General features: G+C 38.1%; 1 protein-coding gene and 1 long non-coding RNA gene across 2 annotated transcripts in view; one reads left to right on the top strand and one right to left on the bottom strand.

Moving 5' to 3' along the window:
* LOC102485449 (uncharacterized) overlaps positions 1-12,195 on the bottom strand; it is a 17,094-nt gene extending 4,899 nt beyond the window's left edge. The window contains exons 1-3 of the long non-coding RNA XR_334899.1: positions 12,049-12,195; positions 11,713-11,739; positions 11,565-11,611 (exon numbers count right to left, since the gene is read on the bottom strand). This is a non-coding gene — a long non-coding RNA (uncharacterized LOC102485449). The remainder of the gene's footprint in view (positions 1-11,564; positions 11,612-11,712; positions 11,740-12,048) is intronic.
* CNTNAP5 (contactin associated protein family member 5) overlaps positions 1-26,878 on the top strand; it is a 561,684-nt gene that overhangs the window by 68,719 nt on the left and 466,087 nt on the right. The window contains exon 5 of the mRNA XM_027772830.1: positions 22,286-22,550. Within this exon, the coding sequence (XP_027628631.1) occupies positions 22,286-22,550 (265 nt within the window). The remainder of the gene's footprint in view (positions 1-22,285; positions 22,551-26,878) is intronic.

Genomic DNA, 26,878 nt, shown 5'->3' with positions numbered 1-26,878 from the left:
TATTTTTATAAGATTTATTTATTTATTTATATTAATTTATTTATTATTTTAATTTGCTATAGGGCATGTTCACTCACCAGAGAGTGAAAGAGGGAAAGTGTAAAAAGCAAGCCATAGGTCTGGGACTTGAATCATAGTTGACCATGCGGGAGTCCAGCATCCCACGCAACACACCTCCTGGCTCAATCACTGCAAATCTTTATGACACACAAAATGAATTTTTCTAGTATGACTACACTGCATATTAGTACATTCAAGATATTTCCATATACATTATCATCAACAGATAATTTTTCATTTTTGTGTTGATTAAATGTTTTGTTTATTTTCCTTTGATTCCCTACCTCCTGGCTCCCACATTGCCCATCAACCTCCCATACTGTCTCTAGTATCTACAGTTGCTCTCTATGCTTTTATACTTCCAGTATTTTAGTTTCTGCCATAGAGTGCAAACATTCAGTGTAGATTAAGTGTGAATATACATTGCATCTCTTTCATAGTCTGGCTTGTTTCTTTTAGCATTTAATGCTTCCATATTCGTTCAATTTCTATCAAAATGGCATGGTCTCATTTTTTTATGACTGGCTATTATTCCATAGTATATATATGGTACCCTTTTCAACCCATTCGTGTATTTTTTGACTTTTGGGTTGAATGTATGTCTTAGCAATTGTGATTAAGGTTGCAATAAATATGGATGTGTAAGTACTTTTCTGACTGAGGGTATTACTATAATTTGGGTAGATATCTATCAGTGGAATTGCTGGATCATATGGTAGTTCTATTTTTAGGTCTTTGAAGAACCTCCATATTGTTTTCCACAGTGGTTGTACTAATTTACATTCCCACTAACAGTATAGGAGAGTGCCCTTTTTACTACAGTCTTGCCAGCACTTATCATTCTTTATTTTTTAATCTTAGCCATCCTGTCTGAGATTAGGGTTAAGAGGTACCTAATTGTGGTTTCTATTTGCATTTTCCTTATAAGGGATGTTGAACATTTTTTTTTTTTTCATATGCTTTTTGGCCATTTGTAAGTCTTCTTTGGAGATTTTTCTGTTCAGCTAATTTACCCATCTTTTATTTATTGATTGATTGATTTTTTTAAAAAAATATTTATTTATCTATTTATGATTTATTTATTATTATGGTAGGCAAGCCACTTGAATGTCCCATATATTCTGAATATCAGTCCCTTATCTGTCACACAGTTTGTAAATATATTCTACCATTCTGAGGGTTGTCTCTTCATTCTAATGATTTTTTTCTTTTGCTGTGTAGAAATTTTTATTAACTTTTTTGGAGAGGTTTTTGCTATAGGGCACATGTGCTCAGCAGGATAGAGAGAGACAGAGAGATGGAAAGTGAGAAATCACCCCCTAGGGAGGATGGCCACACCGCAATCCCTTCTCCAATCTCCTTTCGGGATCTTGGGCACGCACACACACACACTCGGCATGAGTTTAAGCCACTGGGTCCGGGACTTGAACCGCAGCCGACTATGTGGGAGTTGAATGACAAAGTCATTACTCTAACTGCTGGTCGCAACTGTGTAGAAATTTTTTAACCTCAGGTAATTCCACTTGTCAATTTTTGGGATGATTGCCTGTGTTTAGGGGTCTTACTTGAGAAATCTTTGTCTGCTACAATGTTTCCAGGACTTTTTCCTGTGTGGTCTACCAGCAATTTTATAGCTTGTTATTTATGTTTAGATCTTTGGTGTATTTTGAGTTGATTTTTGTTAATGGTGAGGGATAGCATTTCAGTTTCATTTTTCTGCAGGTGAATATCCAGTTTCACCAGCACCATTTGCTGAAGAGATTTTCTTTTTCCCACTGAATGTTTTGGAGTTTATTTCTGGGTTCTCAATTCCATTCCATTGGCTACCTGCCTGTATTTTTGTCAATATTGTGCTTCTTTTTTTTTTTTGTGTGTTTTTTTTTTTTTTTTTTTTTTTTTTTTTTGCTATAGGGCGCATGTGCTCGCCAGACAGACAGACAGAGAGACAGAAAGCGAGAAATCACCCCCCAAGGGGGATGGCCACGCTGCAATCCCTTCTCCTCCATTCTCCTCCTGGGATCTTGGGCACACACACACGCACGTCCGGCATGAGTTTTAAGCCACCGGGTCCCGGACACGAACCGCAGTCGACCACGTGGGAGTCCAGCGACATAGCCATTACTCCAACTGCTGGTCCCCCTGATTGTTTTTCTAATAATGTGAGGAATATCTCTGGTGATTTGATCTCGATTGCATTAAATTTGTAAAGTAATTTGGGCAGGATTGATATTTAATTTATATTGATTATTCTAATCCAGGAACATGGAAAGTCTTTCCACATTTTTATATATTTTTAATTCTTTTTTGAATTTTTTTATAATTTTTCTAGTTGAGGTTTTTAACTTCTTTGGTTAAGTTTATTCCTAGGTATATTATTGTTTTTGTGGCTATTGCAAATGGGATTTATTTCTTGCAGTTTACCTCTCGGTCTGTTCATTGTTGGTGTAAAGAATGTGAAAAATTTTTGTATGTTGATTTTTTAATGCTGCCACTTTATTATATTCATTTATTGCATCTGAGATTTTTTTTTTTTTTTTAGGAATTGTTTTCTATATGTAGTAATACTTTCTTTTTCACTGAGGATACATTCTAATGTCTTCAGTGTATGTCTGAAACCAATTGATAGTATACTATCAGTATACAAATCTATGTATACTTTTTTTTCCCTATATGTATAAACATATGATACAGTTTAACTTGTAAATAGGCATAGTTATTAGTTAACAGTAACCAATCATAAAATAGAATGTTTAAACAATACACCATCATAAAAGTTATATGAATGTGCTCTTTCTCTCTCACACATATTCTGTGTCTTTTAAAATATTTAACTGTACTAGTCCATGGATAATTAAAACTATAGAAAGTAAAGCTACAGCTAAGGGGAACTACTTATAAGATCATGTTTTGGGGACCAGCAGAAGGCATAACGGTTACATTGTTGGACTCCCACATTGCCAACCATGGTTCAAGTCCTAGACCCATCAGCTTGAAACTCACACAGGACATGTGTGTGCATGCCCAAAATTCTGAGAAGAGAATGGAGAAGAGATTGCTCATGGGAGATGATGTATCGCTTTTTGACTCTCTGTCTCTGTCTGTCTCTCCATCAAGTGCACACATCCTATAGCAAAAATCTTAAAAAAAAATCATGTAATCTATTAGGATAATTTTACTTCAAGCTTTTTGATTTAATTTTTTTTTAAGTTTTTTTCATAAGGTGTGTGTGCTTGCTGGAGAGAGACAGAGCAAGACAGAGAGAGGGAATGTGAGACATCACCCCCAAGAGAGGATGATCACATTGCAATCTCTTCTAGTCCACTTTCCTTTCAGAAATTTGGGCATGCACACATATGTCTGGTGTATTTTCTAAGCTACCTGATCTGGAAATCGAACCACTTATTTGACCATGTGGGATCCCCGTAACCAACATACCTCCTGATGGCCCTTGAATGCTTGTTTATTTATTTGCGTTACCTAATTACTTGGGCTAGAACTTCCAGTACTTTATTAATCAGAAGTAGTGAGATGGGCAACTTTGTTTTGTTACTGATCTTAAATAAAAAGCTTTCAACATTTTGCTGTTGACTATGGTGTTTGGTTGTTATATATGGTCTTTACTATTTTGTGGTACATTCTTACTGAACCTAATTTATTGAGAGTTTTTAACCTTAAAGAATATTAAGTCTTTTCAAGTGCTTCTTCTGTAAGTATTGGGATGATCATATGATTTCTATCTTTCATTCTTTCAATATGGTGTATCATATTTATTGATTTGTATTTGTTGAATCATTATTCCATCCCAACCTCTATTTTTAATTGCTTTTGAATTGGAAAAATTCTAAAAACATATGTTTAAAGAAAATTAGACATGTTTCTTTCCATTTCATGGATAGTTTAAAAAGTTTATTTATTGAGACCAGCAATTGGCATAATGGCTAGGTCGGTGGACTCCCATGTAGTCGACCACAGTTCGAGTCCTGGACCCGGTGGCTTAAACTCATGCTGGGTACATATACAGGCATACCCAAGATCCTGAGAGTAGAATGGAGGAGAAGGGATTGCAGCATGGCCATCCCAACTGAGGGATGATTTCTCACTTTCTGTCTCTCTGTCTCCCTCTGTCTTTCTGTCAAACACATGTGCCCTATAGCAAAAACCTCTCAAAAAAAAAAAGTTTATTCACCTTTTTTATAAGAGATATTGTAGGAGAGAGAGAGACAGACAGATACCCGCCCTCCAAAAGGGATTCATGTCATGATCCATCCCCAGCCTCAGCCAGCCTAAATCACAGGGATGTGTGAATCCAGTGTTCACAGAGATGCCCTGTGATATTAACTTGGAACCTTTCCAATGTGGGTTCAGCATCATAGAACACTGCATCATTGCTCCACTGACTGGCCCATTTTCCTAAATGTTACTATAAAATTAAGGAGCTGACTTTTATTATATGTGCTTTATTGAAATGATAATTTGCTCTATTTTCGAGGCCAGGTGGTGATATTTGCCCTTCACATGTACTTTCTATATTATCAGTCTTTACCTATAAACCAAGAATCCCAAATTAAATTTTCAGAGGTAAGTCAATTCAATATTAAAAAAGCACCAGTTACCAGTGGGTGGAGTTGAAAGTTGTTTCGTTTGTGCATCAAAAAAGCAATTTCAAGAAAAAAGGAAAACAGGCACCCTACTTTCCTTGGGCTTCACTACACCCTATCTTCCTTGGGCTTCACTACACCCTACCTTCCTTGGGCTTCACTACACCCTACCTTCCTTGGGCTTCACTGCTATAATGACTTATTATGTTTACCTACTTGAATGTAATAGTAATGTGAGTGAAGACTGCAGTAGAGTAGATAGGCAATTTTTCAATTATTGAAGCGTAGAAACCATTTGAAAAATAGTAGTTCCTGGGCATCAAGCTGCTTCTATTCTTATCTGGATTAACTGGTATTTTTTATTTCTTTTATTAATATATGCTAGTGCAGTCATAGTTATTACCAATACTGAGTATTTTGACATGAAACCCCTCAAATGAATTTATATATGGAAAACTGTTCAACTAAAGCTCTTATGTTGGAAGTCATGTTTCTTCAGCTTATTTATTTATTCCACTTTTTTGTTGTTCTTGATAAAGCATATGTGCTTGCACATGAGTGGCAGAGTGAGAGAAAGAGGGAGACAAAGATGAACACTCTCCACAGGGTCTGGGCACACAGTGATTCTCTTCCTTCAGCCCTCCAGTCCATCTCATCTTTGGCACATATGCATGTGCCATTGTGTTTCAGTCTGACTGGGTCACAGATTCCAACCTTAGTTGCAAGGGTCCAGCTTTTCTTGAACACTGCATTACTGCTGTGCCATGAAGTTACCCTTGCTTCCTTAATTTAAGTACATTAAAAATAGAAAAAAAATTAACTATGCAAATAAAAATCTTCATTATTCCAGCACCAAGAGAGAGCCACTATTTAGCAAATAATTCTCTGTCCTAGTCCTACATATTTGATTGGTGTACTTTATCTGGTTCATATGTGTAAATTTGTATTCTATCCATTTAACTTGATATTATATTATAAGCCATTTTTGTGCTTGTAAAAAATTTCACTACTACTGGTGAGAAAAATATTATGTCATATGTTTATATCATAATTTACTTAACTATTTCCATAATTTCAGATCTAGTTTTTGTTATTACAAATAATAGTGCTCAAAGTATTAATCTTAGTCAAATTTCAGATTATTATCTGAGAATAGATTTCTAGAAGTGGTAGTAGAGTGTTAAAGATATTATTAATATTTTTGAGCTTTTCAATTCATACTTCCAAATCAGTTTGCACAATATTTTGTAACAGAAATTAATGAGTGCTCAGGATATAGTTAATGTTAATATGTCAATTTAAAACTAAGGATTCATATTTTATCATCAGTTCATTTTTTATTTTCTCTCACTCCCAGCTCTCAAAGTCCTCCTTTGAGTTTTTTCTCTAAATGAAAGGCACTACTGTTTGCCAAAGCCAAAATCTTGGATGGGGTGTTCACTTCCGGTGCATAGGAAATAAATATGTTTGCAAATATGAAATTATTAGCACAAATTCCTATGTATTTCATTGTTGAAATAAGTGTTAATTAATAAATTGGACCAAATTAAAACTATTTATCCTTAAGTTTATTCTTTTTTTTTTTTTTTTGAGAGGTTTTTGCTATAGGGTGCATCATGTACTCGCTAGAAAGTCAGAGAGACAGAGAGACAGAAATTGAGAAATCACCCCCTGGAGGGATGGCCACACTGCAATCCCTTCTCCTCCATTCTCCTCTCAGGATCTTAGGCACGCATGCACACGTGCCCGGCATGAGTTTAAACCACTGTGCTCAGGACTTGAACTGTGGTCGACTACATGGGAGTTCAGTGATACAGCCATTATGCCAACTGTTGGTCCTGAGTTTATTCTTTTTTTATGTTAAGTCAGACTTTATTTCTTACAATATACATTCAATAACTGTATATATTTTCAGCTTACAAAATGAATTTTCCCAGCATGAATGCCCTGTATATAAGTCCAGTTAAAGATATTATCATACATGTTATTATCAACAGATATTTTTTCATTTTTGTGCCCCTTAAATGTTTTGCTTCTTTCTTTTCCCCCTTGATTCCTTTACTCTTACTTTCTCCTATTTCCCACACTCCTCCCACACTGACTCTATTATCTGCAATTGTTTTCCATTGAGAACAATTTATATTACTTTTATATCTTCCAATCTTCCATTCTTTCAGTTTTTGACATACAGTGTAGACATTTGGTGAATATTAAGTCAAGATATACAATGTCTCAGTTCCATAGTCTGGCTTGCTTCACTTAGTAGTAAATCTTAGATATTTGTCCACTTTCTATTAAATGCCAGGGTCTCGCCATTTTTTTATGGCTGAGTAGTATTCTGTAGTGTATATGTGCCACGCTTTTTCAATCCATTCATGTGTTCTTGGACATTTGGGTTGGATCTATGTCTTAGCAATTGTGAATAATGCTGTGATAAACTTGGATGTTCCAGTGCTTTTCTGACTGAGTGTATTCCTGTACTGTGGGTAGATACCCAGAAGTAAAATTGCTAAATCATATGGTAGTTCTGTTTTTAGGTCTTTGAGGAACCTCCATATTGTTCTCCACAGTGGCTGTATTAATTTACCTTCCCAGTAACAGTGTAAAAGAGTTCCCTTTTTACTGCAGCCTTGTCAGCACTTACCACTTTTTATTTTTTACATTTTAATTATTCTGACTGGGACTGCGGTTAGGGGGATCTCACTGTGGTTTTGATTTGCATTTTATTTATAAGGGATGCTGAGCTTTTTTTTTTTTCAAATAGTTCTGGCTGGCTGTTCAGTTCATTTGCCCATCTTTTAATTGGCTTGCTCATTTTTTTTTCCAGTTAAGCTACTTGAGTTCCCTGTATAGTCTGGTTATTAGTCTCTCATCTACTGCATAGTGTGCAAATATATTCTTTCATCATGAGGGTTGCTGATTCACTCTGATTTTATTTTCTGCTGACTAAAAGCTTTCTAGCTTGATATAATCCCACTTGTCTATTTTGGGGATGATTGCCTGCGCTTTAGGGTTATTATTTAAGAAGCTTTTGCCTGCCCCAGTGTTTCCAATAGTTTTCCCTGTCTTATCCATCAGACATTTTATAGTTTGAGGCCATAGGTTTAGATCTGTGATTAAGTTTGAGTTGGTTTTTGTTAATGGTGAGAGATAAGCATACAGTTTCACGTTTCTGCAGTTTTCCCAGTACTATTTGCTTAAGATATTGTCTTTTCTCCACTCGATTGACCAGTGCCCTTTGTGAAAAACTGGTCAACTGTAAATATTTTGGGGTTTATTTATGTGGTCTCAAATCTGTTCCATTGGTTCACAGGCATGTTTTTATGCCAATACCATGTTGTTTTGATTATCACAGCTTCGTAATATATTTTCGGGCCAGAGAGTGAGATACCTCCTACTCTGCTGTTCTTTCACAGTATTGCTTTGGCAATATAGAATCCTTTTAGATTCCAGATGAATTCTGTGATGGTTTTCCCTAGATCTGTGAAGATTATCCCTGGTAATTTGATTGGTATTGTGCTAAATTTGCATAATTTTAGGATTGGGAGGACAAATTTTTAAGAAGGAGATAAAGTCAAAAGAAATCTCTGAGACCAAAGGCAGGATGTAACTCTCAGCAGGTTTCTGTTTACTAGTGTCAGCAAATAGGTAGCTGCTGAGAGGCCAGAGGAAAAAGCACACAGGATACTATCTTCTGGCCTCCCATGTATTCTGGCCATGACTAATGGTTCTTGCCTTCCAGCACTAAAGATGATTCTTTTCTGAATGTCTCTCAAGTGAAGCATCAAGATCTCTATCCTTGAAGACCTCTTTGGGAGAAGTGAAACATGGGTCATGTATATTAATGTCAAGTGTCTAGTCCCCTTTAACTTTCTGAAATGCATCATGACATTTTCCTTCATGTGTTTTTCTCATTGTACTCAAATCCTACTTCTAAGTCACTCTCTTCTACTTATCCAACAAAGGTGAAATAAAAAAAAATACTTTATGAAGTTTTATTACAATACTTCATCACATGCTTTCCCAGCATCATCTCTGTCTGCCATGTGGCAATTGCTCATTGTTGTGCCATCATATTCCATGATCCTCATCCACTGTTGTGAGGGCTTCAGCTGAGCAAGGGCTGGGTCTGTCCTCTCCTGAGCTGCGTCCTTATCCAGGAGGACCTACCCTGGCACATATGAAGTGCTTAACAGAGATCTACTGAATAAATAATATTTAAAATGAAGGAGCCTAACTTTCCCCAAATATGAGAAAAAAGTCTTAATTTAATTTCTTGCGTTCCCTGAGTTTGTGAATCAGGAAGATAGCTTTAACACTCAGGGCAGTCTTTCCTCTACATTTGCTGCTAGCATGCCAGTCTATCCTGGTAGTTTTCAGACAAATCGAATTAGAAATGGTTGTACTCATTTGGAAAATCAAGAACTGGCTTTGAAATCTTTCTCCACAAATTAGATTGAATCAAGATCATTTTCCCCAGCTTATAAATGCTTGATTGGCTTTGTTTGATGCCTCATGATTGAAGCTCAGCCTTGCACTGCCAAGCTTTATTTTTTACTCACCAGGGTGTTGTGATGTCTGGATGATGATTAAAAACAAAACAAACACCCACAATGAAAATGCTTTGTAAATAACAGCTCAGCACAGTAATAGAACCCTTGCACATTCAAAAAATTCTACAATCAGTCAAGGTAAGCAGAACTTCAAGTCAGATCTGCTATATTTCCTTGGGGTTTTAAAAATCGTTTTTATGGTGTGGCAGGACTGCCACACCTGAATTATAATTTCCTCCCATAATCTAAGGAACGGATGAACCAAACCCCACTCTGGTTGCATCTGTGGAATTCCCATGAGTGTAGACCATCCTCTCTCTCTTTTGTCCCATCCATGTAATCCCCCTGGATTCTGCCTTTGTGATCAGACTTGATTCAGACTCATCGTACCTTTGGTCATGGGTTATTTCCAGCCCACCCCAATTGATGACTTCAGGTACTTTTCCCACAAAGAACAGTCACTTTCCTCTTTTTATTCTTCTTAAATGACTGGAACCCAGACTAAGGTTTTACTGAGTTGATGAATAGTGTTTGAGGGCTGAAAAATATCTCTTGGAGAAGAGAGTCAGGGATGAGTGGCAAACAGCCTGATTGAGGATCAGCTGGATGCCAGACTTGTATGCTCCTCCAATGTCTTCTTCTTGTAGCTTCTTTATTTTTAGATTATCATTTAAAGACAGGCAGACAATGGAGTCTTTTGAAGAATAATTAGACAGCTTGAGTCACTAATAATAGGTAGTGATAGGTAGCTTCGGGTAGTGAAATGAGTCCCAAAATAGTACACTTACAAATCCAAAATAATTGACCAAAGTTTTATTAACAAATGCCCACAAATGAGAACCATCCATGAGCCATTTATCAGTGAGGGTTCCCTTTAAGGTTAAGTTATGCCATATGCAGTTCTTAAATAAGTCAACGTCTTGAAATTTTTACTGTCCAATACATTTCAATCGGTTCCATCTATTATACACTCACACTCAGACCACTATGGCAGTTCCAACATCATGTCAGTCAGTACACAGCACCTTCAGTAGTTGGTCTCTCTCTGTAAATGCTAAGTGTCAATTCATCTGATTCATTGTAGTCACATGACAAAGACTTAAGCCCTGATACTCCCACCATCAGTCATGAGAAGATCATAATAATCATGCTACTTTTGCAAGAGCTGTAGTGAGCCTGCTTCCTAGAGGAAAGCTTTTCATTATGTTTTAATGGATTTCAGTCAGTATTTGACACACTTCAGATATGATGGCAGAATGACCTGGACACATTCGGAAGGATGCTGCTTAGAACCTGCCCTTTCTCATTGTTTTCTTTTGGTTTTCATTGCATAGCCTAAAACCAGCACCTTACTAGTTAGATGTATATAATTCCCCCCATGTTATCATTTCTACAAAAATTTCAGCCACTATATGTAATTTATGATATAGTTAAAATTAACCTAACATTGTAAAGTATGCTAGGACGCATTTCCTGGTCAGGGGAATAGGAGGAGAAAGAACAATCAGTCATTTGGTTGTCCTAATCAGGTAAGTATGTTTAAAAATAGTACGCTTATTGTTTGTGTGTGTATGTATACAAACATATGTCATCGTTTGCATTTTAACTGTTGTTTTTAATATTGTTATAATCTTTGGTTATTCATTTTTTCTTTTTTCCTTTGGAGAGGTTTTTCCTATAGGGCACATGCACTCGCTAGACAGAGAGACAGAGAGACAGAAAGTGAGAAATTACCCCCCAGGGAGGATGGCCACGCCACAATCCCTTCTCCTCCATTCTCCTCTCAGGATCTTGGGCACGCATGCACACATGCCTGGCATGAGTCTTAAACTACCGGGTCCGGGACTTGAACCGCTGTCGACTACATGGGAGTCCAGTGACAGAGCCATTACACTAACTGCTGGTCCCAAATCTTTGGTGATTCTCACTCTCTTTCCTATAATGAGACAGGAATTAGTAGTGAAAGGACATAGGGTTCCTTCTTTATGTCTCAAATCATTCAAACAATTCTTTTAAAATGGAAATATATGGTTATACTTCTTCTGCCAACAAGAGAAAGATTCAGATAATGCCTAAACCTCCTCCAGAAAAAGAGATAGATGACAAAGAAGTGTTTGCTAGTCTCAGATACCCAAAAATGAGGTAATGAGTGGGAATCTTAGAACCATGACCAGCTGGTAGTGTGTTGGTTAAGGTGGCTTGATGCTACACGGCTGATTGCCTAGTATGAGTCCTGGAGCCAGTGGCTTGAAAAACATGCAAGGTGCATGTGTGTGCATACCCAAAATCCAGAAAGGAGAGAAAAATGGAGAAGGGATTGCAGCATGACCATACCCCATGAGGGGATACTTACTCATTTTCCCTGTCTTTCTCAGCAAGTACACAGGCCATTTGGTAAAGCTGAAAGAAAGAGGAGGAGGGAGAGGAATAAGAAGAAGCATCATCCAGTCTAACAGCCTCAGGCTATAGAAAAAGAAACTAAGACTCTCAGAGTGACTTACCTCTGGTCATCCAGCAAAGTGTTAGTCCTAAAAAGGCAGAAAAGTGATGAGCCAAGCATAATTCTAGACATGTTTCATGTGCTCTAATTTGCTCTTAAATCAATCCACTATCATGATTCTTCCAATTACAATAGGAAATAATGAACATCAGAGAAAGGACATGATTTTCCTAGTAAATATTCATGACAAGACTCCAGCTCTGCCTAAATTCTCATTTTCTTCTCAGATTTCAAAGTAAAATGCTTTATATTCAATTACAATAAACTATTACATATGACTTAGGCAGTTTATAAAAAGCTAATTATTACAAGAAATGTAAAGAAATATGATACATACCTACAGCAAGACCGGCCATTAAAAGCCAGTGGAGAGAGCAGTCACACGATGAGGATAATGGGAAAGACCTCAGGCCTGGGCACTTAAGGAGGAAGATTCACTGGATCCTGGTGGGAGGGGGGCGATGTTGAGGAGGTCACTCCTGGTGGAGGGAGAAAGACAGAAAGTGTGTTTAGATCATGAGTTGCCATAGAAACAATAGATATTTGTGAGATAAGTGAATGTAAGAACTCTGTTGTCTGTGTCTTCACATTCTAGCAGAGTAGGGGTGGGTAGCATTGACCAGGGATCCAGGCCAAGGCAGATTATGGTCACAACTGATCAGAAGCCTTCTGCTCTTTTGTTTAAATCCCTTGAACAAGCAGGGAATGACAGTCATGCTTGACTATCCAGCCCTTACCTAATTAGCATATCCTATGAGTTGCACCTGCAAATGTCTTGTGACTGTTTACTTTTCTTCTCTCTTTATTGCTATTTGTAGTAAGACTTTCCAGGAAAATAGAAGAAGTATACACATACACATACACTCATGAGGAGTCTTCCAGAAGTTTATGGGAAATGTATAATATATTATATGGGCTGGCAACAATGGTAACACACTGGTTGAGAGAAGCTGGATCCCTCATAGCAACTACAGTTTGAATCCCTGGTCATTCCTCCTGAAGCATTGGGCATACATACAAATGTCCAGGAACTGATGTGTTAGAAGACTGGACAAAGGGTTTTGTGGCATAAACAGACCCTGTGGAAAGTGCTCATCTCTGTCTCTCTCTTCAATGTACACATGCACACACTATCATAAAAAATTAAAAAGCAAAATATGAGTTATTAAAAAATTATATATGGATTTAATAATTTTTTCACTGAGACCTGCAGGTGGCATAATGGCTACTTCACTGGACTCCCATGTAGTCGACCTCAGTTTGAGTCCCAGAGCTGGTGACTTAAAACTCATGCCAGGAGCATATCCATGTGTCCCCAAGATCCTGAAAGGAGAATGGAGGAGAAGTGATTGTGGCATGGTCATCTGCCCTTAGGGGCAGTTTCTTGCTTTCTGTCTCTCTAACTCTCTCTGTCTCTCTGGTGAGCATATGTGTCCTACAGAAAAAAAAAAGAACTTTAAAAATTAAAAAAAGAAAAAAGAATTTTTTTGCATCAAAACAAATTTTTACTTTAATTCCATGAACACTTTTGGAAGTTCATTTCATTCATGAATGAGAGCGCATGAGCATATGCCAGAGAGACAAAGAAAGAGGAAGAGAGAGGAGGCAACCTCAGCAGGATCTCATCACACAGTGATCTCCTTTCCCTAGCCTTCTAGCTCATCAGCTCATCACACAAGCACACACCTGGCATGTCATTTAGGCCAACCCAGGGATCTGAACCAAGCTCTGCCATGTGGTTTCCAGCATTGCAGTTCAGTTTGACACCATACCACCAGCCTGGGTCATAATTTCATGAACATTTTAAAGTATCCTTGTACATGTATGTGTCTGTATGTTTGTGGAATTGAAATTTATTATGAGAAATTAACTCATAGGATCATTAATGCTAGAAGTTCTATGGTCTATCTGCCACTAGCAAACTAGAGACCCAGGAAAGCCAGTGATATAATTCAGTTTGAGTCTAAAAGCTTGAGGACCAGAGAAGCTGATGACTGATATGAATTCTAGCCTCTGGGTCAGAGAAGATGAGGTGAACCATCCCAGCTAACGGAGGCAGATAGCTAACAAAAAGATATGAATTCTTCTCTCCTTTCCTTTCGTGCTATTCAGATGACTTGATGACACCCACATATTGTGAACAGTCTGCTTTACTGAGTCCACTGATTCTAATGCTTATCTCATCTAGAATTGCCCTCAGATACACTGCAAAAATAATTTTTAATCTGGGCTACTGCTCTCCTGCTAAAATTTTATTTTCAATGTCACCTCCCTGAAGAAACTTTTTTGTAATCTTCCATATTAGGACAGGCTTCCTTGATGAATAAATCCAAGTGTTGCTTCTTCATGGTAGTTAGTCAGTTAAGGGTTTCTTTCTGCCTTCTGAAAGCATGGGCTTCCTTGAGGAGGGTGAATCAATTAAAAAATATTTGTTTCCTCCACTAACATGAAGTTGGATGTTAGGTTTCAAGGGCCTAAGTATTTTTTTTTTTTTTTTGAGAGAGAGGTTTTTACCATAGTGCATATACACTCTGGAGAGACAGAGAGAGACAAAAGACAGAAAATGAGAAATCATCTCCCAGGGGGATGGCCACATCACAATCCTTTCTTTTTCATTCTCCTGTCAGGATTTGGGAATGTACACACACACACCTGGCTTGAGTTTTAAGCTGCTGGGTCCAGGACTCAAACCATGTTTGACTATGTGGGAGTCCAGAGACGTAATTATTGTGCCATCTGCTGGTCCAGGGACATGGATTTTTTAAGAGGCCACCAAACATCATGGTCCAGGGAGGAGACAGTATCAGCTTTCATTATTTACAGTACTAAACAAAGTGCTTTTACATGGATATGGGCACTCTCTGAATAGATCTTTAGGATTTCCAAGTTCTGTCCTTCACTAGTGGAAGTAAAACTTTTTTTTTTTTTTCTGTGAAAAAGTGGGATGGTAGTTTCTGTATTTTGAGTGCTGCAAAAAATATTTTTCATTGATCCACAGAAAGTTGTTAAGGACACAAAAATTGTTTATAACTGCTTTTAGCAATGATAATGAAGGATACCAATGGAATTTTGTAGTAGAGGAAAGAGAGTGACCTCATATCTGAATACAAAATGAGAACATGATGATTTCTGTCTAAGGGACAGGGCAGGATCAGTAGATTAAAAAGTATATAGTAATAGAGTAATTTTTTTGCTAATACAGCCCATCAGGATTTTTGCTGAAGGTGGGCCAGAGTGATAAGACATCAAAGTTGATCAGACCGAAGAAGGGATTTTTGGTATTCTGATTCAGCAGGTTTCTTGTTAAAACTGAGATAAGTGGGCTGTCACTGCATTTTGAACACTGAATCTGAGGGGAAAATAACAATTAAAATAAAGGCTTTATTTGAGGTCTTAGGGGCCTTCTGTTAAAGTTAGAAAGGGAATACAGGGCTATGTGACAGTGAAAGATAAAGGAAGCCTATATTTACAAAATAATGTATACAGACAAATACTCATCTTGAGCTATTTCAATGGAGCATTATATCAGATGTATAGCGCTGAGGGGTGAAGTGGACCAGCAGCTCACATTGCTGATAAAGCCCCAAGATGTGCATAAATTTTATTATTTTATAGCACTAACTCAGGTACACTGGAATTACCTATTTTCAAAAAAACACTTATCTGTTTTAAGATCTATCGCCTCTCTTTAAGGTTCTGTTTGATGATCTGGTGTTTTAGCATGACTGACTCCATTTTAATCTTTCTTGTCTCTGGTCAGAGTCTAGTGCAGGAAATTCATCCCAAATGATGGCCTCCTATAGTTCTTACTTATCAAGGATGGAAAAAGGATTCAGAAGAGCCTGACTAGAGTTAAGATAAAGAAAGAGTCTTTTTCAGAAAGAAAGTAGACTTGGGACCAGCAGTTGGTGTAATGGCTATGTCACTGGACTTCTATGTAGCCGACCATGGTTCGTGTCCCAAACCCGGTGGCTTAAACTCACGCCGGTCGTGTGTGCGTGCTTGCCCAAGATACTGAGAGGAGAATGGAGGAGAAGGGACTGAGGTGTGACCATCCCACCAGGGGGTGATTTCTCACTTTCTGTCTCTCTGTCTCTCTCTTTCTGGTGAGCACACGCATCCTATAGCAAAAACCTCTTTAAAAAAAAAAAAAAAAGAAAAGAAAAGAAAAGAAAGTAGACATCATTTCAGGGGCCCAAAGGGAAATGGCTTCTCCATCTTTGCCTAGCACTTTCAAATGTCTTGCCTTTTCAAGAAAGTTGGTAATATAAGGAAATGAAAACACAGAGAACTAAGAACTGTCATCTTGCAAAAAGGGGAGGCCTCAATTTGGGGGATCCAGTGACCTATAGCTGTTGCTGCCCTGAGGAAGCCTCACCAGTTTTGATCAGCAGCATCAGACAGAGGGCAGAGGCTACTCTTCAACCAAAACTTGTGGGAGTGTCAGCAAAGTCACACCAGACACCAAGAATCTGTCTTTTCAATGTAAACATAGTGATTTTATTTTGAACAATAAAATATCTTGTAGGTTTTATAAGATATGGAGAGACAAAAGGACTCATAGCAGCTTACTGACTTGGACCAGGGTCACCTACAAGACCTGTGCCAGTTGCTTTACCTTGGAGATTTAACCACAGTGCACATTTTCTTGCATGGCATACTCTGCACCGATTGTGTACATCTAATAATCATAGAATGCAAAAGATCAGGGACATTTATTTATATAACTTGTAAACTGTTGTGTTTAACACATAGTTTTTCGATGCTTGGGAAATCTTAAATGAGTGCTGAAATACTGAAGGAATTAAATGCAAGGTGGAGTGGAGGAACTGAGGGAGGGAGCTTCCATCATGGGAATCTGATTGATGACATTTGAAGAAATAGAGTAAAGAACTGTAGAGGGTAGAATAGGATCTGCTGCCAAATTGCCTGGACTGCTTTAACATGACACTAAAATAAATTGTCTTCTTGTATGCTATTTCTAAATAATTGGTGGAGACTCCTTCAAATGTTGTTTTGAGAAAGATTCTGAAGTCACTGGTGGCACTATTGAAAATAATCGAATAGTCCACATGGATTTCCAAAGTAGTAAATAGCATATAGCTGTTTCTTCTTTCTCCTCACTTTGGTATTGTGGTAGCTATGATGTTCCTCAGCACTGTGTAGCATTTCTTCTGGCAACACACAGCTAAAATGGGGTTGTAAACAGAAGGGGCACAGAGCAGCTATTTAATGTGAATATGAGCTGGAAAAACATCTGCCTGCAGAGCTGAGTCAGATTTAGTATATAGAGTGTCCCATTCTCTCATATCTTTTTTCTTCTACTTATCCTTGCATTTACCATTGGAGAACATAGTAGGGCATACTCTAAGAAACAGATACTGTAAGCAGCTGGTAATGGCTTCATGGAAAAAGTATTATAGGGGAAGTTTGCAGAGGATGGGGAAAGAGAGAGACATGCATGGCCTGCAGTGAACCAGAAAAAACATCCAAGAACTGTATATGCTGCCATACAGTTAAAATATTCCTGTTTTTGGTGAGCAAGGTGTTCATCACCATGACCACCTTATCTAAATCAGTGAGAATACCAGAAGGTATCTATCAAAAGTCTTTGCACCAAGGTCCAATCCAGGGACATCTTAGATTCTGAGCTCCCTGCATAGTTCTCAGGTAGCTGGGTCCATTCAACAATGGAATGAAAGAACAATGAGAGAAGGGAGCGTCCAGATCTTTTGTCACTTGCATGTGAACTGATCAAGTAAGGTAGAACCTCAGATCGTTTAGTTTCCCACTGTCCTGAAGTCTTCCATGGTTACTGATCCAGAGGACACTCATAAGAGAGTTTGGATTGAGATAGACTTTGGGTTTTAAACCAATGGGGGAAAGGGGCGTTTTTTTACAACCTCTATACTCTTACTGTCATTTTCACTGCTACCGCCCAACCACTAGATGCCTCAAACTTTGAGTACAACTATATTCTGGCTGATTTAACATGGGAAACCATACTGACCTCAGAGAAAGAAAAAGGGAAGGAAAGTTAATTACTACTATTTCCTAATTATAAAGTATTGTGATTTTGCTTCTTCCCTGACTGCCCTATCAAATGTAGTCAGTCATTAGTAGAGATGTTTTTATTCTTGGAAAGAAATTTATCAGAAATCCAAAAAGCAAATTAAAACAACTGTGAAAGGCCCAGCCAGTGACCTGGTGGTTAAGGGGGCTGGATTCCACATGGCTAACTGTGAGGTTCAAGTCCCAAACCTGGTGACTTGAAAAACATGCCAGACACATGTGAGTATGTGCCCAAAATTCTGAGAAGGAAATGGAGAAGAAATTCTGAGAGGAAAATGGAGGAGAATAAATTGTGGTGAGGCCATCCCCTCTAGGGGATGATTTCTCACTCTCTCACTCTCTCATTTTCTCTCTCTGTTTCTGATGAGTGCATGCACCCTATACAAAAACAAAAACAAAAATAAAAACAACCAACACCTATGAGATGCTATGAACAAATTAGGAGACTTTTCAACATGATGACACTCAGTATAGAGGTGGGAGGTATCATAAATGATAGCTGAAAACAAAAGCTTCCAAGTTAGGCACACATGGATTTACCTACCATTGTCACAGGCTTCTAACTTGTTAAAGCTATTTATTCTCTCTAAGCTCATCTTTTGCATCTTTTAAAAGAGAAAATAAGACATTAGGCTGTCATGCAGAATTCATGAAATAAACGTGTAAGCTCTTAATCTATTGCTTGGTACAGTATGACAGAAAAAAATGTGGGAAATTTCGTGATGGATATCAAGAGCCTTACCCTTTGACTCATTAATTAATTTCTGGGGATCTTGTGTTTAACACATAGTTTTTCGATGCTTGGGAAATCTTAAATGAGTGCTGAAATACTGAAGGAATTAAATGCAAGGTGGAGTGGAGGAACTGAGGGAGGGAGCTTCCATCATGGGAATCTGATTGATGACATTTGAAGAAATAGAGTAAAGAACTGTAGAGGGTAGAATAGGATCTGCTGCCAAATTGCCTGGACTGCTTTAACATGACACTAAAATAAATTGTCTTCTTGTATGCTATTTCTAAATAATTGGTGGAGACTCCTTCAAATGTTGTTTTGAGAAAGATTCTGAAGTCACTGGTGGCACTATTGAAAATAATCGAATAGTCCACATGGATTTCCAAAGTAGTAAATAGCATATAGCTGTTTCTTCTTTCTCCTCACTTTGGTATTGTGGTAGCTATGATGTTCCTCAGCACTGTGTAGCATTTCTTCTGGCAACACACAGCTAAAATGGGGTTGTAAACAGAAGGGGCACAGAGCAGCTATTTAATGTGAATATGAGCTGGAAAAACATCTGCCTGCAGAGCTGAGTCAGATTTAGTATATAGAGTGTCCCATTCTCTCATATCTTTTTTCTTCTACTTATCCTTGCATTTACCATTGGAGAACATAGTAGGGCATACTCTAAGAAACAGATACTGTAAGCAGCTGGTAATGGCTTCATGGAAAAAGTATTATAGGGGAAGTTTGCAGAGGATGGGGAAAGAGAGAGACATGCATGGCCTGCAGTGAACCAGAAAAAACATCCAAGAACTGTATATGCTGCCATACAGTTAAAATATTCCTGTTTTTGGTGAGCAAGGTGTTCATCACCATGACCACCTTATCTAAATCAGTGAGAATACCAGAAGGTATCTATCAAAAGTCTTTGCACCAAGGTCCAATCCAGGGACATCTTAGATTCTGAGCTCCCTGCATAGTTCTCAGGTAGCTGGGTCCATTCAACAATGGAATGAAAGAACAATGAGAGAAGGGAGCGTCCAGATCTTTTGTCACTTGCATGTGAACTGATCAAGTAAGGTAGAACCTCAGATCGTTTAGTTTCCCACTGTCCTGAAGTCTTCCATGGTTACTGATCCAGAGGACACTCATAAGAGAGTTTGGATTGAGATAGACTTTGGGTTTTAAACCAATGGGGGAAAGGGGCGTTTTTTTACAACCTCTATACTCTTACTGTCATTTTCACTGCTACCGCCCAACCACTAGATGCCTCAAACTTTGAGTACAACTATATTCTGGCTGATTTAACATGGGAAACCATACTGACCTCAGAGAAAGAAAAAGGGAAGGAAAGTTAATTACTACTATTTCCTAATTATAAAGTATTGTGATTTTGCTTCTTCCCTGACTGCCCTATCAAATGTAGTCAGTCATTAGTAGAGATGTTTTTATTCTTGGAAAGAAATTTATCAGAAATCCAAAAAGCAAATTAAAACAACTGTGAAAGGGCCAGCCAGTGACCTGGTGGTTAAGGGGGCTGGATTCCACATGGCTAACTGTGAGGTTCAAGTCCCAAACCTGGTGACTTGAAAAACATGCCAGACACATGTGAGTATGTGCCCAAAATTCTGAGAAGGAAATGGAGAAGAAATTCTGAGAGGAAAATGGAGGAGAATAAATTGTGGTGAGGCCATCCCCTCTAGGGGATGATTTCTCACTCTCTCACTCTCTCATTTTCTCTCTCTGTTTCTGATGAGTGCATGCACCCTATACAAAAACAAAAACAAAAATAAAAACAACCAACACCTATGAGATGCTATGAACAAATTAGGAGACTTTTCAACATGATGACACTCAGTATAGAGGTGGGAGGTATCATAAATGATAGCTGAAAACAAAAGCTTCCAAGTTAGGCACACATGGATTTACCTACCATTGTCACAGGCTTCTAACTTTTTAAAGCTATTTATTCTCTCTAAGCTCATCTTTTGCATCTTTTAAAAGAGAAAATAAGACATTAGGCTGTCATGCAGAATTCATGAAATAAACGTGTAAGCTCTTAATCTATTGCTTGGTACAGTATGACAGAAAAAAATGTGGGAAATTTCGTGATGGATATCAAGAGCCTTACCCTTTGACTCATTAATTAATTTCTGGGGATCTAGCCTAAAGGAAAGAAAACATCTAAACAACTACAATCAATGATTCATGCAAGAATACACTCGTAACATAACTGATGTGTGAATCATGAGAAATATACTGTTGGTAGCAGTTGTTTGAGGACTGTTATTGTTTACAGGTGTAGAGAAATATCACAAACATTGTTGGAATGTGGGGATGTTTTTCCAGGTAAGAGGTTTATGTAACTGAACCAGTAACTTGCCCTACGACTGGGATCTGTATTAGGTATCTAACTCTACTTTTTTGGCCACCTAGGTGAAGAGTGAAATTCAGGCAGTCTCTCAAGCTAGTGTGTTCCCCTTGGGAGACCCCTGCCTTTCCTGCTTAAGTGGCACTTATTGTAGGAGCAGGCTCCAAAAGGTTGAGCCTCAGTGTCCTGCAAAGTCAGCTATTCAAAGGCCTTGAAAGAAAATATATACTGGAAACATAATTATGTCTATGGCTATTTGAATACACTTACCAGAATAATCTCACTTAATTTTTGTTGAGATTAGTGTTTGGAACCTAAAAGTAACAAATGGTAAGGATGGAAAATAGGATGTGTTTGGATGAAGTTTGTGATATAAATCCCAAATGGCTTTCAAAATATAACACCTATTCATAATTTTTAAGGTATTCTAGGCTATTTCCTTATCTATTAAAAGTGACCCAGCACATGGGTCGACCAGTTGTGTATGTATTCATTTCTTCCTTTCTTGTAACCCCCTGGTGTAGATTCTACTCTAGTCATTCTCTAGTAAACTTGGATCTGATTTCCCCACAAATATGCAAAAATAATCTTCTTACTCTTATTTCTGATTCTATTATATGCACACAATATTTACCAAATTCAGTCCTTTTAGTCACTTTCCTCCCCGCATTACTGAAAATACTCTTACTAAGTTAAAAATATGCCTGGTGTCAGTTTACTGTTTCTGACTTTGAGTGAAAACTATTTAGTAAGCTACCAAGAGTCTCAATGTCTGTCACTATTGACCTTTCTAGCCTCACCTCCTCCTTGCTCCTTGGCCCTTCCTGCCCCTCTTACGATGTAGAAATGAGTAGTTCCATATAATTCCCTAGGGAATCTATTTACTAAATTTCTTCATGTCTTTGCACACACTGTGCTTTTCACTAGGGCACACTCATTCTGTCCTCCCCATATTCTCCCATACGAGCACCACCTTCTAGCTGAAACCTTTGCTTGTCTAGTTATTTTTTTCTGCCAGGCTCCCAAGGGAGCTGCTATCTATTTCTCTTCTAGCGCACTCCACACTGTGTAACAGCATTTTTTCGTGAGTATCTCTTTAAAGGCTTCCGATGAGTGAATATAATTATTTTTATATCTTTGGATCTGTAGCAAATGTTGCTGCTCTCCTCCCTCTCCATTTCTAGATTCTCAGATGGCCTTCTTTGCAGATAGCACTGTGATCCTTCAAACAGGAACGCAAAACAATCTTGTGAGTGTATCTGAGCAAAGCTGACATATTTTTTCTCTAAGATCTTGCAGCTGAATGTGGAATGATCCTGAAATTAAGGTCAGCTCCAGGTAGTTGTTTATATCAGCTGTCAGAATGCAGAATAAAAAATGGCTTTTATATGTTTGATTTTTATTGTTTTCCAGGGCAATGTCACTTTTTCCTGCTCCGAACCACAAATTGTTCCCATCACATTTGTCAACTCCAGCAGCAGTTATTTGCTGCTGCCCGGAACCCCCCAAATTGATGGGCTTTCAGTGAGTTTCCAGTTTCGAACATGGAACAAGGATGGTCTGCTTCTGTCCACAGAGCTGTCTGAGGGCTCGGGGACCCTGCGGCTGAGCCTGGAGGGCGGAATCCTGAGACTCATGATTCAGAAAGTGACAGACCTCGTAGCTGAAATCCTCACAGGTACCATCTGCTGATACCCTCTAAGTAGCAGTCTTATTTGGCCAAATCTACAAGGGCTGAGGTTCAGACTAAAATCCTAAACTATGTAGGAGCCAACTTTCTTGAATATGAACTAGTCTGGTATTCATAAATTTACTTCAGGTCTGAAGAGGAAACATTTTTACATCTTATTGAGAAAAGAATTCAGAATTAGCTGTGTGAGCTTTGGCAAGACCCATAATTTCCTTGTCCCTCAGCTGTACCATCAGACAACTGGGCATAAGAATTCCTGTCTAGGGGTATTTAGCATCGTATAGACCATTTATAGAGCACTGCTAGATTCCCAAGACATGACTTATATTACATGGGATCTTTGCTGTGCTCACTGAAGTAAGGTGTTATTTTCTACTTTGTAGATAAGGAAGTGAAGAGTTAAGGCAATTACTTCCTAAACCACATGTTCCTAAATGATGGAGCTGAGATTTCACACTGGATTTGCCTGACTTACAAATCAGGGGATTTCAAGAAATTCTGGGAAAATGAAATTAAAGTAGAGTTTATTTTGATACAGAAGGTTTTTAGTAAGCCATGTATATATATTTTTTATAATACTGAATTTACATGAACTTTTTGAAGACATCTTCTAGTAGTTTCATCTTAAATCACATTACCATGGGATTTTTTTTCACAGCCCCCAAAATCCAATTCAGATAAAAGTTAGTGAGTATTGTTGTTGGTTGTTTTCTTGTTATATGGCATGTATACCAGAGAGAGACAGAAAGGGAGAGTGAAAACTCATTCCCTGGCGGGATGACCACCTTGTAACACCTTCTCTTCCATTCTCTTCTCCAGATTTTGGGCATGCATACACGCACGTGCACACTCACACACACACACATGTTCACCATGTTTTTCAATCTGTTGGATTTTGATCTCCAACCATGTAGTTGGTCATATGAGATCCAACCACCTTAACCACCATACCATTTGGCTGGCCCCTAAATTCATGACTTTTTAAAATACATTTTTTAACATGTTTTGAAATGATTTAATTTGGGAAGTATCTGCTTTTATTGCAATACAGTATAGATTGTAATGAATAGCAATGCTGAACCAATATATGAAAGACATGGTTTTTAATACTCCATATCTTTCAGCTGTTGTTTCTTTAACATGGAAGAGTAGAAACATCTCCCTTCCCCATCTGCTATCTTGCTAACATCTGCTGTCTTTCAGGAAGTGCTGGACTAACTTAATTGATGAGTATTAGAGGTCGGGACACATGCTAGGCTCTGTCTGGGCTCAGGGCTGAGGCATGCTGATAGGTTAACAGATCCCTTGAGAAATCTTCTTGAATAAATAGTCTGAATCAAATTCCCCTCTGTTGTGTACCTAGACCAACATTTATGGATGATACTGCAGTGCATTTTTCTTTAAGTTAAATGTCTTTCTTTCTTCACTTTTTGTGACTTTTTTTTATCTAAATAGACTAGAGAAAAATTGGTTTAAATAGCAAAGGTTGTGACTTAATAGTCAAGATCTAGTCAGATCACAGGAAAGCCTCAAATGCCAACAAGTAAATAAAAAGGCCCATTGAATCCCGAGAGAACAGAAGGGCCTGGATTTAAGGGTCAGACAGACAAGCTCAAAATACCCCTTCTCCTTTCTGTTTCATGGACCTAAGTAAACTTCTTAATGTTTTCTCATATGTAAACTGGATCGCATTAGTTAACTATAGCTGTGTAACAAATTACATCAAAATTTAGTGGTTGAATCAATATTTATTATGTCTCAGTTTTGGTGGATCAGAGATTCAGGGACAATTTGGCCAGGTGACTCTGTATCAAGGTCTCTATAAGGTTTCAGTCAAGTTATTGGTGAAGCTGCAGTCACAAAAGGCTAATTAGGAAGAAATTCTGCTTTCCAGCTAACCCAGGTATAGGAAGATCTTTCAAGCTCATCCTCCTAGGCCTCTCCAGAAGCAACCAGGAGAAAATGAGAAAGAAGACCCAAGACCCAAGACACTATCTTTTTGTAACCTAATATTTAAAGTGATATGCCTTCACTTCTACTATATTCTGTTTATTCAGAAATGGGTAAATAAGTCCAGCCCATGATTGAGGAAAGGGGATTACACAAGGCATGAATATAAGCAAATGCAGATCATTGGAGATCATTGCGAGACTATGATGATGATTAAATGAGATAGTATATCTCAAATACTTAGCAGATTATAGAGAAACTTTTGTAAAATTTCATTTTCTTCATAATGACTGTAGAACTTAGCTAAATAGGGCTGTGTTCATAGACTTTAGCTAGGAGTGAATACATGCAGCCAGAGAACTTTTATAAAATTTATTCGATTTCCAGTAATGGAGATAAGTTAATCGCTTAGCATTGTATTTCTCGTGTTCACAGTTATAAAAGTTAAGCCTCAATCTTCCTTATTTGAAGAAGAAAAATGTGAGCTTGAACTGGGCTGTTTCCCTCTAATCGGTGAGATGTTTGAGTACAGAGGCTTGTAGGCCTCAGGTCAAAAATGCAGTTTTAATATAGTACAGGCCCTGGTGGCAGCTTGCTCCAAAGAATCCAGGTGCTGCCTGCATTATTAAGCACATGTCAGTCCATTAAAATGCGTTTATGACTGAGAGAGAGACTGGTAAAAGCTGCCACGTTACCTAGCTACCGAAGGGAGAAAGTCATCAGTTATTTCAGACCTGCCTCTCAAAAATTGAAACAAGTAAAAGGAAGTTTATAAAATGTGCAGTCTGAGTTCCTGAAGTCTGTCTCAGAAAATGTTTGCATAATTTTCTCTCCAAGGAGAATTTCCTGCATTTTGAGAACATTGAACTTCCTTTAATTTTCTTTGACATGAGTGAAGGTTTTATGTTTTCAGGCATTTTCCTACATAGGGTAGTTGGTGGGCAGGGGGCACACACATACAAAAAGTGTTGTTTTTTTTTTTGCCCAGACACAGTGATATGCTCTGCTGAAGTGCTAAGCTACCACAGCTAAGACCATGTGGGAGGCCAGAATTCGAGTCTAGATTCCACCTAAAGGCTGGGCACAGTGGAGTGTGCATATAATCCCTGGAATTTGAGGAGGCTGAAGCAGGAGGATCATAAACTCAAGGTGGATGTGGGCAACAGATTGAGACCTGCCAAAAAAAGAGCAAAGCATAGCAGTGTGCACCTGTACTCCCCAGGTGGGAGGCTGAGACAAGGAGATCACAATGTGGAAAGACTGTCTTAAAAGCAACAAACAAAAAACCATTCTCCATTTTTTCTTCCCTTATGTGACTGAGCAAGCTTGTTTTCAAAGTACTTGAGATTTTGTAGGCATTTTAAAATGAAAATTCCATATGATGACAAAAAATGTATTAACAATTGCCTCAATAACTTTTGAGGGTCAGTGGGACTCCCTCTGACACCTGATGCATCACATAAAAGAGAAGGTGACATGAAACTAGCAAAAGACATAATAGTTACAGCACTGGACTCCCACCTCTACTGTGGTTTGAGTCCTGGTCACAGCAGCTTAAAACTCATGCCAGGCACCTGTGCGTGTGTAGTCAAGATCCCAAGAGGAGAATGGAGGAGAAGGGATTGCTCTGCTGCCATCCCCCCAGGGGATGATTTTTTGCTTTCTGTCTCTCTTGTCTCTTTCTGTCTCTTTAGCCAGCCAGCACACAGGCCCTATAGCAAAAATCTCTCTAAACATTTTTTTAAAATATTCCTTCTGGAAAAAGAAATGTAATACACTGTAAAGTTATATATGATTCAGTGTAATATAAACAAGATTATGATGATAATGAATAAATAAATAAATAAAAATTAAAAATAAAACCAAAAAGAGAATGTACCACTACATTTTATCAATACTCTTGGAACCCACACAAAATTATCCAAGATTTATTTGAGACTATCCAGCATCTTGTATATAAAAGAAAGGTTAATTTCTGTGTAAAGGCAGCACATAGATGCCAGGCACCTTTACTTCTATTTCCAGAGTTTCATACAACGGCCATTGCTTTTAGGCGAGAGTGGGGTTTTATTTAGTGCTTTTGCATCGGAGATCAGAAAGAGAAGTACAAAGTAAATGTATCCTCAAAATAGAAAGCAGCCCGATTTAGTTGTTCCAAGGGATAAAGTTTCAGGAAGATGAAGGACTATCATGTAATCCCTTCCTTGTATTTTCTTTTTTTGTCATCTCCTTTTTTCAAAGCTTTGTATATGTGGATCTGAGGACATCATTTCACTGTAAATGATGTGGAGGTGGAACCAACAACCATTGCAGATATTTTGCTGGTCAGGCATTGGGCTAGGACCTTCTCAAATAGTACTGTAGGG

The sequence above is a fragment of the Tupaia chinensis genome, unplaced genomic scaffold (assembly GCF_000334495.1).
Source record: "Tupaia chinensis unplaced genomic scaffold, TupChi_1.0 Scaffold000309_1, whole genome shotgun sequence".
Taxonomy (NCBI): domain Eukaryota; kingdom Metazoa; phylum Chordata; class Mammalia; order Scandentia; family Tupaiidae; genus Tupaia; species Tupaia belangeri.
The sequence above is the reverse complement of the archived record's forward strand: the minus strand, read 5'-3'. Positions and strand labels throughout refer to the sequence as shown.